The sequence below is a fragment of the Electrona antarctica genome (genome assembly GCF_951216825.1).
Source record: "Electrona antarctica genome assembly, chromosome: 3".
NCBI classification, from domain to species: domain Eukaryota; kingdom Metazoa; phylum Chordata; class Actinopteri; order Myctophiformes; family Myctophidae; genus Electrona; species Electrona antarctica.
Window position 1 is genome coordinate 55,652,113 of NC_136808.1, and position 13,952 is coordinate 55,666,064.

Genomic DNA, 13,952 nt, shown 5'->3' on the forward strand with positions numbered 1-13,952 from the left:
ATAGAAACATAGCTTTTTCAGAAAACTGTCAGGATGTAGAAGACATTTTTAGAATCTGATCTCAGGTCAAAATGAGTTAAGGGTTTAAGGATAATTTCCTCTCCCTTGGGCCTGCTGAAAGGTGTATTTTCAGGCCTGTTTTAAAAGATGTAAGTGATCTGCATTGTTTGAGGGAGGGGGTCAGGGCATTCCATGCCTGGGTGTCCGTGTTGTAGAAGGAAAATGTACCCATATTTGTTTTGAAAGTGGGTGGTACCGGATCATTGTTTACGCTCCCTCTAGTACACTATTGTGGCTGTGAGTGTCACTCACTGTTTTGAGGTAGTTAGTCAGGTATGCGGGTACTGAGGGCATTGAGGGCAACGCTGCATTTAAGATTAAGATTAAAGGACCACTTCACCACTTTTCAACTTCTCTTCCTATAATTGGTCCTAACTAATGTTCATGATAAAATACCACCATTTTTTCCAACTCAGTCTGTGTCTCATAGGAAGGCTGTGGGCAGTTCAGAAACCCGTCCACCAGTGACATCATCGATGGTGAATCCAAGCTAATAGAAACGGCAGGCTTTCTTTTCCTGAAAAGTTGCAATGCAAAAGTTGAAGCCATCGTTCTCACGATAATAAAAATCTAAATATATTTTAAAACAAATCTTGTTTAAATAAAATCAGCCTAATGATGATGTCACTGGTGGACGGGTGTCCAAACTGCCCAAAGCCCTCCTATGAGACACAGACTGAGTAGGAAAAAATGGTGGTGTTTTATCATGAACATTAGTGAGAACCAATTATATGAAGAGATGTTGAAAAGTGGTGAAGTGGTTGGTCCTTTAAGATCCCTAGCAACCGGAGAGATTCCAGAAATGGAAAATAGCGAGGCGATATTAAAAGTGATGGGCTTCTCGTCTATGGCTACCGGCATAATCAAATCATCTGGTTTTCACCTGGTGGCACCTGGCAATACAGGAGTTAATCAATTATAAAAGATAATCACTTTTGATCAAATAATAGATTTTAAAAACTATACAGAACATAGCTGAATCTATAAAGCTCACAACAAGTCACATTGTGATGGGTTGAGGTCTTGCAGATCGGCACATTGGTGACGTTCAGGACTAGGCCAGATCACAGCCCATATGGGGATGATCTTTACGTCATTTCCAGGACGTCTTCACCAGTTTAAATTATATAGCTTATTCTGGGCCAGATCTGACTAGTTATGATATGACTTAAGTTGATCTGGCCTCGATCAGACTCTCTCTAATTCATCCAGGGACGTCCGTCTTAGTGGGTCAAATTGATGTTGGTTGAAATCAGGTGATATTCTGGGCAAGATATGACTAGTCTGGGTTTGACTTGATCTGGCCCCAATCGAGACGTCACTAATTCGTCCAGGTCCTGACCGTGCTTGCTGGGGTTATTTCTGTATGCCACAGTTGCTCACATTACTTGGAAAAGTAATTGATAGAGTTAGGAAGGATCGAAGGAACGCGACATTCAACAGGAGTGAGGTACAAAGCTGCAGACTTCATTGATATTTAGCTGTGTGTGCGTGTGTGCGTGCGTGCGTGCGTGCGTGCGTGCGTGCGTGCGTGCGTGCGTGCGTGCGCGTGCGCGAGGAGACTAGAGGAGGAGGAACAGATGGTGAGAGCTGTGGCTCGCCCAGCGGCCCACCCAGCTGCCTCCGGGGCTGGTCTCATTCACACTGCTCACTGGCACCATGCGACCAAAATAAACCCAAAGCTGCCTCCCGGGCCACAGCCAGTAGTGTAGAGTAACTAAACCCAGAGCTGCCTCCCGGGCCACAGCCAGTGGTGTAGAGTAACTAAACCCAAAGCTGCCTCCCGGGCCACAGCCAGTAGTGTAGAGTAACTAAACCCAAAGCTGCCTCCCGGGCCACAGCCAGTAGTGTAGAGTAACTGCCTCCCGGGCCACAGCCAGTAGTGTAGAGTAACTAAACCCAAAGCTGCCTCCCGGGCCACAGCCAGTAGTGTAGAGTAACTAAATAAACCCAAAGCTCTGCGCATCGGACAAGGCCGCACTCGGGCCATAGAAGCACACGCGATGCTCACCGTATCGCTCAGGGGCGGTGTGGACATCCTTGACGGGGGAGTATGGTCCTTGGCCCACCTCCGTGGAAGCTCCCATCTTGAAGAAGTAGCGGCTTCCACTGGACAAGCCCTGGACCTCCACACTGGTCACACTCCCTGAGAGAGAGAGAGAGAGAGAGAGAGAGAGAGGGAGAGAGAGAGAGAGAGAGAGAGAGAGAGAGAGAGAGAGAGAGAGAGAGAGAGAGAGAGAGAGAGAGAGGAAGGAAGTGAAGGATGACAGACGAGAAGAGACTGTCACATTAGAGCAGTGGATCTCAATTTGGCTTCCTTCTGAGGAGTTTAAAAAGGATTACGGCAGAAGCCCTTGTCAGCTGCTAGTTTAATGTTTTAATTCGCCCACTTTTATTGCTTATTTTATCCAGAATCAGAATCCAGAATAACTTTATTTGTCATTTTCCCCATGTACTAAGGAGCAACTTGGACACTCAGGCATGAAGGAAGAGCATGAGTTCAAGTCCGTTGCTCTCCCCATGTCCCCCATATAATGGGGACTAGGTTGGCGGAGGGTGTAAAAAGAAAAAAAAAAAAAACTTAATTCTGGACGGGAACCCCTTTTGGTGTTTTAACTAAGCATTATGTTATTATTGAAAAAATAGCAGATCTTCAATCTCATAGCGCGCCACCGAGTGGCGCGCTACGAGCTTGTAGGTCTGCTATTTATTTTATCGTAAAATGACTAATGTATGACGTAAAAAAAATCTTTGAATATATATTCTTCAGAGCGAACGTTATTTTATTTTGACGTCAGGCCTAAATGGGTTAAATGGGTTAAATTAGAGGTTTCTGCCCGACAGTAACAACAATACACTTAGCATGCCAACAGAACTAATAGTGAGCTCCCATGATGCACTGCATGCCAACAGAACTAATAGTGAGCTTCCATGATGCACTGCATGCCAAGAACTAATAGTGAGCTCCCATGATGCACTGCATGCCAACAGAACTAATAGTGAGCTCCCATGATGCACTGCATGCCAACAGAACTAATAGTGAGCTCCCATGATGCACTGCATGCCAACAGAACTAATAGTGAGCTCCCATGATGCACTGCATGCCAACAGAACTAATAGTGAGCTCCCATGATGCACTGCATGCCAACAGAACTAATAGTGAGCTCCCATGATGCACTGCATGCCAACAGAACTAATAGTGAGCTCCCATGATGCACTGCATGCCAACATAACTAATAGTGAGATCCCATGATGCACTGCATGCCAACAGAACTAATAGTGAGCTCCCATGATGCACTGCATTCCAACAGAACTATAGTGAGCTCCCATGATGCACTGCATGCCAACAGAACTATAGTGAGCTCCCATGATGCACTGCATTCCAACAGAACTATAGTGAGCTCCCATTATGCACTGCATGCCAACAGAACTATAGTGAGCTCCCATGATGCACTGCATGCCAACAGAACTAATAGTGAGCTCCCATGATGCACTGCATGCCAACAGAACTATAGTGAGCTCCCATGATGCACTGCATGCCAACAGAACTATAGTGAGCTCCCATGATGCACTGCATGCCAACAGAACTATAGTGAGCTCCCATGATGCACTGCATGCCAACAGAACTATAGTGAGCTCCCATGATGCACTGCATGCCAACAGAACTATAGTGAGCTCCCATGATGCACTGCATGCCAACAGAACTATAGTGAGCTCCCATGATGCACTGCATGCCAACAGAACTATAGTGAGCTCCCATGATGCACTGCATGCCAACAGAACTATAGTGAGCTCCCATGATGCACTGCATGCCAACAGAACTATAGTGAGCTCCCATTATGCACTGCATGCCAACAGAACTATAGTGAGCTCCCATGATGCACTGCATGCCAACAGAACTATAGTGAGCTCCCATGCACTGCATGCCAACAGAACTATAGTGAGCTCCCATTATGCACTGCATGCCAACAGAACTATAGTGAATTCCCATGATGCACTGCATGTCAACAGAACTATAGTGAGCTCCCATGATGCACTGCATGTCAACAGAACTATAGTGAGCTCCCATGATGCACTGCATGTCAACAGAACTATAGTGAGCTCCCATGATGCACTGCATGCCAACATAACTAATAGTGAGCTCCCATGATGCACTGCATGCCAACAGAACTATAGTGAGCTCCCATGATGCACTGCATGCCAACAGAACTATAGTGAGCTCCCATGATGCACTGCATGCCAACAGAACTATAGTGAGCTCCCATGATGCACTGCATTCTAGCAGAACTACAGTGAGCTCCCATGATGCACTGCATTCTAGCAGAACTATAGTGAGCTCCCATGATGCACTGCATGCCAACATAACTATAGTGAGCTCCCATGCACTGCATGTCAACAGAACTAATAGTGAGCTCCCATGATGCACTGCATGCCAACATAACTAATAGTGAGCTCCCATGCACTGCATGCCAACAGAACTATAGTGAGCTCCCATGATGCACTGCATTCCAACAGAACTATAGCGAGCTCCCATGATGCACTGCATTCCAACAGAACTACAGTGAGCTCCCATGATGCACTGCATGCCAACAGAACTATAGTGAGCTCCCATGCACTGCATGCCAACAGAACTAATAGTGAGCTCCCATGATGCACTGCATGCCACCAGCGCTCACCATCCTGCGACAGACTGCTCCACAGATGATCGGGCTGGCTGACGTTGCCACTGTACAGGATCCTGTAGCTGACCACGATACCGTTGGGCTCCAGCGGGGGGCGCCAGCTCACCAGCACAGAGGAGGAGTCCAGTGCGCTGAGCTGCACCTCCTCTGGGGCGGTGGAGGGTCCTGTGTTGTGTGTGGGAGGGAAGAGACACTGTTGTGAGGACTCTGACTGGGCTCACATGGCTTTGACGCACGCACGCACGCACGCACGCACGCACGCACGCACGCACGCACGCACGCACGCACGCACGCAGCCACACACACACACACAGCCACACACACACACACACACACACACACACACACACACACACATTTTAGGACGTGACATTTAATCAATGCCATTGCCATTTTACACTATTATTGCCACTAAGCCCCCGCTATATGTTAACTACTTTTTCTGGGGGACCCCGTGGAACTTTGAGAACCAACGCTCGGAGGGCCATGCTAAACACCTTATCCCTAAACTACTTTTTTTATTATTATTATCTTTAACATTTTTGAATAGTTAAAATAGCCAATCTACAAGCTCACAACGTGTCGATGTATATACATATTCAAAAATGTTTTTCAAAATAGTAAAGGCAAAGTATAGTTTCGAGATAAGGGGTTTATCATGGACGAAAAGAGAGCCCCAACACCAGTCTTTACCAAATGGTATAAACCTTAACTCCTCAAATGTCCTGTGGGAAGGGAGAGACAGGGGAGGAGGAGGAGCAGGTGAGGAGGGGAGGGGAAGGGGAGGGAGGCCAGCAATTAGCCCACAAATGAGGCACAACAGCTGGGATCCCATCTGGGGCCTGCAGGTCCCTCCCTGCCACCTGGGGACTGGAAGGGGGAGGGGGGGGGGGGGGGTAGGGGCTCAGGTGATGATGCCTGCTAGGGGCTGGGGGTGGAAGAAGTACTCAGATTGTTTTATTTAGTAGCAATACCACGATTATGAAAATATTCTAGTAAAGTGGTTCTCAAACAAGTTGTTCAAGTCAAAGACTCCCAAATTGATGTGTACCGTATTTGGCCACAGACCTTGATAACTACTGCTCTAGTAAAATAAGTGTATTAAAAACTATATACTGAGTGAAAGTCTGTGCAAAAGAATTGGTATGAAAATATGCCAAAGTATACAAAGTAAAAGTGCTCAAACCTTTAAAAAAAAATCACACCCGTGTGAAGTGAGGGACACTCTTATCATCATCATACATCATCTCATTCCGGCCAATCACAACTGCGTTTTTGTCTTCAATGTTTGTGTTTAAACAAACCCTCAAACCTGGACATAGGAGGGGCTAGCGCCCTCAAAAATAAATGCACACTAAAAAATGTCAGATCTACACGCTCATAACGGGTTGTGGATTGGCAATTTTATGAATAGCCATTAGCCAGTAAGTAAATGCATAAAGTATAAAATAGGGCTTCAGTGGTTAATGTATGCTTTTGTAGTAATAATCTAAACATGCAAAGTGAGGAACTAAGGCTGTCAAATTATTGTCGTGGAGCAGACTTATAAATCACAATCAGATCAGAATTGTCTTTAATGACACATCAAAGGTCGCGATGCGACCCATTGTGAATTTGTAGATCTGATATTTTCAAAATAAACTTGAGATGAGACATTCTGCATAATGAGTACTTTTACTTTTGGTACTTTAAGTACATTTTGATGGCAATACTTTTGTACTTTTACTCAAGTACATTTTGAATCCCAGACTTGTACAGATCATTTCTATAGTATTGTAAAAGCATATAGTATTTTTTCCACCACTGGGCTCAGGTGATGTTGTGGCGGGGGGAGTGTTCTTCCTGCTCCACTTGGCTGACCTGACTGACAGAGTGAGAGAGAGTGTGTGCGTGCGTGCGTGCGTGCGTGCGTGCGTGCGTGCGTGCGTGCGTGCGTGCGTGCGTGCGTGCGTGCTTGCGTGTCACAGCCACCATCACTCCATCTGTCTGCCAAATTACACACAATTATCTCTCCTCCACCTGCCCCTGGTCTGCCACTGCCAGGCTCTCCGCAAAGACTTGTGCCCCTTTAGGGCGAGGTCGCTTCTCGCCCTCAGGGCGTCTTACTGGTATATACATGTATATGAAGTGAATAGAGGTGTGTATTGTATTGTGGACTCACTGTCTGGGTGAGTGGACTCCTCCACTGTGACACTGATATATAAAGTGAATAGAGGTGTGTATTGTGGACTCACTGTCTGGGTGAGTGGACTCCTCCACTGTGACACTGATATATAAAGTGAATAGAGGTGTATATTGTGGACTCACTGTCTGGGTGAGTGGACTCCTCCACTGTGACACTGATATATAAAGTGAATAGAGGTGTGTATTGTGGACTCACTGTCTGGGTGAGTGGACTCCTCCACGGTGATACTGATATATAAAGTGAATAGAGGTGTGTATTGTATTGTGGACTCACTGTCTGGGTGAGTGGACTCCTCCACTGTGACACTGATATATAAAGTGAATAGAGGTGTGTATTGTATTGTGGACTCACTGTCTGGGTGAGTGGACTCCTCCACGGTGACACTGATATATGAAGTGAATAGAGGTGTGTATTGTGGACTCACTGTCTGGGTGAGTGGACTCCTCCACTGTGACACTGATATATAAAGTGAATAGAGGTGTGTATTGTGGACTCACTGTCTGGGTGAGTGGACTCCTCCACTGTGACACTGATATATAAAGTGAATAGAGGTGTGTATTGTGGACTCACTGTCTGGGTGAGTGGACTCCTCCACGGTGATACTGATATATAAAGTGAATAGGTGTGTATTGTGGACTCACTGTCAGGGTGAGTGGACTCCTCCACGGTGACACTGATATATAAAGTGAATAGAGGTGGACTCACTGTCTGGGTGAGTGGACTCCTCCACGGTGACACTGATATATAAAGTGAATAGAGGTGGACTCACTGTCTGGGCGAGTGGACTCCTCCACTGTGAGGTGTGTATTGTGGACTCACTGTCTGGGTGAGTGGACTCCTCCACGGTGACACTGATATATAAAGTGAATAGAGGTGTGTATTGTGGACTCACTGTCTGGGTGAGTGGACTCCTCCACGGTGGTACTGAACGGCCCCACCACATCCATCCCGTTGGACTGCACCGCCAGCTCGTAGCGGGTGAAAGGCTTCAGCGCCCCCAACAGGATCTCCTGGGCAGTGCTGCGGCACAAAGACACACGTGGACATGAAACAACATGAGGCATACTGTACAACATGAGGCCTACTGTACAACATGAGGCCTACTGTACAACATGAGGCCTACTGTACAACATGAGGCATACTGTACAACATGAGGCCTACTGTACAACATGAGGCCTACTGTACAACATGAGGCCTACTGTACAACATGAGGCCTACTGTACAACATGAGGCCTACTGTACAACATGAGGCATAGTGTACAACATGAGGCCTACTGTACAACATGAGGCCTACTGTACAACATGAGGCATACTGTACAACATGAGGCATACTGTACAACATGAGGCCTACTGTACAACATGAGGCCTACTGTACAACATGAGGCCTACTGTACAACATGAGGCCTACTGTACAACATGAGGCCTACTGTACAACATGAGGCCTACTGTACAACATGAGGCATACTGTACAACATGAGGCCTACTGTACAACATGAGGCCTACTGTACAACATGAGGCATACTGTACAACATGAGGCCTACTGTACAACATGAGGCCTACTGTACAACATGAGGCCTACTGTACAACATGAGGCCTACTGTACAACATGAGGCCTACTGTACAACATGAGGCCTACTGTACAACATGAGGCCTACTGTACAACATGAGGCATACTGAGGCCTACTGTACAACATGAGGCCTACTGTACAACATGAGGCCTACTGTACAACATGAGGCCTACTGTACAACATGAGGCCTACTGTACAACATGAGGCATACTGTACAACATGAGGCCTACTGTACAACATGAGGCCTACTGTACAACATGAGGCCTACTGTACAACATGAGGCCGAGGCCTACTGTACAACATGAGGCCTACTGTACAACATGAGGCATACTGTACAACATGAGGCCTACTGTACAACATGAGGCCTACTGTACAACATGAGGCCTACTGTACAACATGAGGCCTACTGTACAACATGAGGCCTACTGTACAACATGAGGCCTACTGTACAACATGAGGCCTACTGTACAACATGACCTACTGTACAACATGAGGCCTACTGTACAACATGAGGCCTACTGTACAACATGAGGCCTACTGTACAACATGGGGCCTACTGTACAACATGAGGCCTACTGTACAACATGAGGCCTACTGTACAACATGAGGCATACTGTGTACAACATGAGGCATACTGTACAACATGAGGCATACTGTACAACATGAGGCCTACTGTACAACATGAGGCCTACTGTACAACATGAGGCCTACTGTACAACATGAGGCCTACTGTACAACATGAGGCATACTGTACAACATGAGGCATACTGTACAACATGAGGCCTACTGTACAACATGAGGCATACTGTGTACAACATGAGGCATACTGTACAACATGAGGCCTACTGTACAACATGAGGCATACTGTGTACAACATGAGGCATACTGTGTACAACATGAGGCATACTGTACAACATGAGGCCTACTGTACAACATGAGGCATACTGTGTACAACATGAGGCATACTGTACAACATGAGGCATACTGTACAACATGAGGCACACTGTACAACATGAGGCATACTGTACAACATTAGGCATACTGTGTACAACATGAGGCCTACTGTACAACATGAGGCCTACTGTACAACATGAGGCCTACTGTACAACATGAGGCATACTGTACAACATGAGGCATACTGTACAACATGAGGCCTACTGTACAACATGAGGCCTACTGTACAACATGAGGCCTACTGTACAACATGAGGCCTACTGTACAACATGAGGCCTACTGTACAACATGAGGCATACTGTACAACATGAGGCCTACTGTACAACATGAGGCCTACTGTACAACATGAGGCCTACTGTACAACATGAGGCCTACTGTACAACATGAGGCCTACTGTACAACATGAGGCCTACTGTACAACATGAGGCCTACTGTACAACATGAGGCCTACTGTACAACATGAGGCCGAGGCCTACTGTACAACATGAGGCCTACTGTACAACATGAGGCCTACTGTACAACATGAGGCCTACTGTACAACATGAGGCATACTGTACAACATGAGGCCGAGGCCTACTGTACAACATGAGGCCTACTGTACAACATGAGGCATACTGTACAACATGAGGCCGAGGCCTACTGTACAACATGAGGCCTACTGTACAACATGAGGCATACTGTACAACATGAGGCCTACTGTACAACATGAGGCCGAGGCCTACTGTACACCATGAGGCCTACTGTACACCATGAGGCCTACTGTACAACATGAGGCCTACTGTACAACATGAGGCCTACTGTACAACATGAGGCCTACTGTACAACATGAGGCCTACTGTACAACATGAGGCCTACTGTACAACATGAGGCCTACTGTACAACATGAGGCCTACTGTACAACATGAGGCCTACTGTACAACATGAGGCCGAGGCCTACTGTACAACATGAGGCATACTGTACAACATGAGGCATACTGTACAACATGAGGCCTACTGTACAACATGAGGCCGAGGCCTACTGTACAACATGAGGCCTACTGTACAACATGAGGCCGAGGCCTACTGTACAACATGAGGCCGAGGCCTACTGTACAACATGAGGCCTACTGTACAACATGAGGCCTACTGTACAACATGAGGCCGAGGCCTACTGTACAACATGAGGCCGAGGCCTACTGTACAACATGAGGCCTACTGTACAACATGAGGCCTACTGTACAACATGAGGCCGAGGCCTACTGTACAACATGAGGCATACTGTACAACATGAGGCCTACTGTACAACATGAGGCCGAGGCCTACTGTACAACATGAGGCCTACTGTACAACATGAGGCCTACTGTACAACATGAGGCCTACTGTACAACATGAGGCCTACTGTACAACATGAGGCCGAGGCCTACTGTACAACATGAGGCCGAGGCCTACTGTACAACATGAGGCCTACTGTACAACATGAGGCCTACTGTACAACATGAGGCCTACTGTACAACATGAGGCCTACTGTACAACATGAGGCATACTGTACAACATGAGGCCTACTGTACAACATGAGGCCTACTGTACAACATGAGGCCGAGGCCTACTGTACAACATGAGGCCGAGGCCTACTGTACAACATGAGGCCTACTGTACAACATGAGGCCTACTGTACAACATGAGGCCTACTGTACAACATGAGGCCTACTGTACAACATGAGGCCTACTGTACAACATGAGGCCTACTGTACAACATGAGGCCGAGGCCTACTGTACAACATGAGGCCTACTGTACAACATGAGGCATACTGTACAACATGAGGCCTACTGTACAACATGAGGCCTACTGTACAACATGAGGCCTACTGTACAACATGAGGCATACTGTACAACATGAGGCCTACTGTACAACATGAGGCCTACTGTACAACATGAGGCATACTGTACAACATGAGGCCTACTGTACAACATGAGGCATACTGTACAACATGAGGCCTACTGTACAACATGAGGCCTACTGTACAACATGAGGCATACTGTACAACATGAGGCCTACTGTACAACATGAGGCCTACTGTACAACATGAGGCCTACTGTACAACATGAGGCCTACTGTACAACATGAGGCATACTGTACAACATGAGGCATACTGTACAACATGAGGCCTACTGTACAACATGAGGCCTACTGTACAACATGAGGCCTACTGTACAACATGAGGCCGAGGCCTACTGTACAACATGAGGCCTACTGTACAACATGAGGCATACTGTACAACATGAGGCCTACTGTACAACATGAGGCCTACTGTACAACATGAGGCCTACTGTACAACATGAGGCCTACTGTACAACATGAGGCCTACTGTACAACATGAGGCCTACTGTACAACATGAGGCCTACTGTACAACATGACCTACTGTACAACATGAGGCCTACTGTACAACATGAGGCCTACTGTACAACATGAGGCCTACTGTACAACATGAGGCCTACTGTACAACATGAGGCCTACTGTACAACATGAGGCCTACTGTACAACATGAGGCATACTGTGTACAACATGAGGCATACTGTACAACATGAGGCCTACTGTACAACATGAGGCCTACTGTACAACATGAGGCCTACTGTACAACATGAGGCCTACTGTACAACATGAGGCATACTGTACAACATGAGGCATACTGTACAACATGAGGCCTACTGTACAACATGAGGCATACTGTGTACAACATGAGGCATACTGTACAACATGAGGCCTACTGTACAACATGAGGCATACTGTGTACAACATGAGGCATACTGTACAACATGAGGCCTACTGTACAACATGAGGCATACTGTGTACAACATGAGGCATACTGTGTACAACATGAGGCATACTGTACAACATGAGGCCTACTGTACAACATGAGGCATACTGTGTACAACATGAGGCATACTGTACAACATGAGGCATACTGTACAACATGAGGCATACTGTACAACATGAGGCATACTGTACAACATTAGGCATACTGTGTACAACATGAGGCCTACTGTACAACATGAGGCCTACTGTACAACATGAGGCCTACTGTACAACATGAGGCATACTGTACAACATGAGGCCTACTGTACAACATGAGGCCTACTGTACAACATGAGGCCTACTGTACAACATGAGGCCTACTGTACAACATGAGGCCTACTGTACAACATGAGGCATACTGTACAACATGAGGCCTACTGTACAACATGAGGCCTACTGTACAACATGAGGTCTACTGTACAACATGAGGCCTACTGTACAACATGAGGCCTACTGTACAACATGAGGCCTACTGTACAACATGAGGCCTACTGTACAACATGAGGCCTACTGTACAACATGAGGCCGAGGCCTACTGTACAACATGAGGCCTACTGTACAACATGAGGCCTACTGTACAACATGAGGCCTACTGTACAACATGAGGCATACTGTACAACATGAGGCCGAGGCCTACTGTACAACATGAGGCATACTGTACAACATGAGGCCGAGGCCTACTGTACAACATGAGGCCTACTGTACAACATGAGGCATACTGTACAACATGAGGCCTACTGTACAACATGAGGCCGAGGCCTACTGTACAACATGAGGCCTACTGTACAACATGAGGCCTACTGTACAACATGAGGCCTACTGTACAACATGAGGCCTACTGTACAACATGAGGCCTACTGTACAACATGAGGCCTACTGTACAACATGAGGCCTACTGTACAACATGAGGCCTACTGTACAACATGAGGCCGAGGCCTACTGTACAACATGAGGCATACTGTACAACATGAGGCATACTGTACAACATGAGGCCTACTGTACAACATGAGGCCGAGGTCTACTGTACAACATGAGGCATACTGTACAACATGAGGCCTACTGTACAACATGAGGCCGAGGCCTACTGTACAACATGAGGCCGAGGCCTACTGTACAACATGAGGCCTACTGTACAACATGAGGCCTACTGTACAACATGAGGCCGAGGCCTACTGTACAACATGAGGCCGAGGCCTACTGTACAACATGAGGCCTACTGTACAACATGAGGCCTACTGTACAACATGAGGCCGAGGCCTACTGTACAACATGAGGCCGAGGCCTACTGTACAACATGAGGCCTACTGTACAACATGAGGCCTACTGTACAACATGAGGCCTACTGTACAACATGAGGCCTACTGTACAACATGAGGCCGAGGCCTACTGTACAACATGAGGCCGAGGCCTACTGTACAACATGAGGCCTACTGTACAACATGAGGCCTACTGTACAACATGAGGCATACTGTACAACATGAGGCCTACTGTACAACATGAGGCATACTGTACAACATGAGGCCTACTGTACAACATGAGGCCTACTGTACAACATGAGGCCGAGGCCTACTGTACAACATGAGGCCGAGGCCTACTGTACAACATGAGGCCTACTGTACAACATGAGGCCTACTGTACAACATGAGGCCTACTGTACAACATGAGGCCT

General features: G+C 47.0%; 1 protein-coding gene across 1 annotated transcript in view; it reads right to left on the minus strand.

Moving 5' to 3' along the window:
* Positions 1-13,952, minus strand: part of igdcc4 (immunoglobulin superfamily, DCC subclass, member 4) — a gene marked incomplete at both ends in the record, with an annotated part of 226,728 nt that overhangs the window by 10,877 nt on the left and 201,899 nt on the right. Inside the window, 3 exons of the mRNA XM_079496414.1 lie at positions 2,072-2,206; positions 4,737-4,907; positions 7,820-7,947. Of these exons, the coding sequence (XP_079352540.1) occupies positions 2,072-2,206; positions 4,737-4,907; positions 7,820-7,947 (434 nt within the window). The remainder of the gene's footprint in view (positions 1-2,071; positions 2,207-4,736; positions 4,908-7,819; positions 7,948-13,952) is intronic.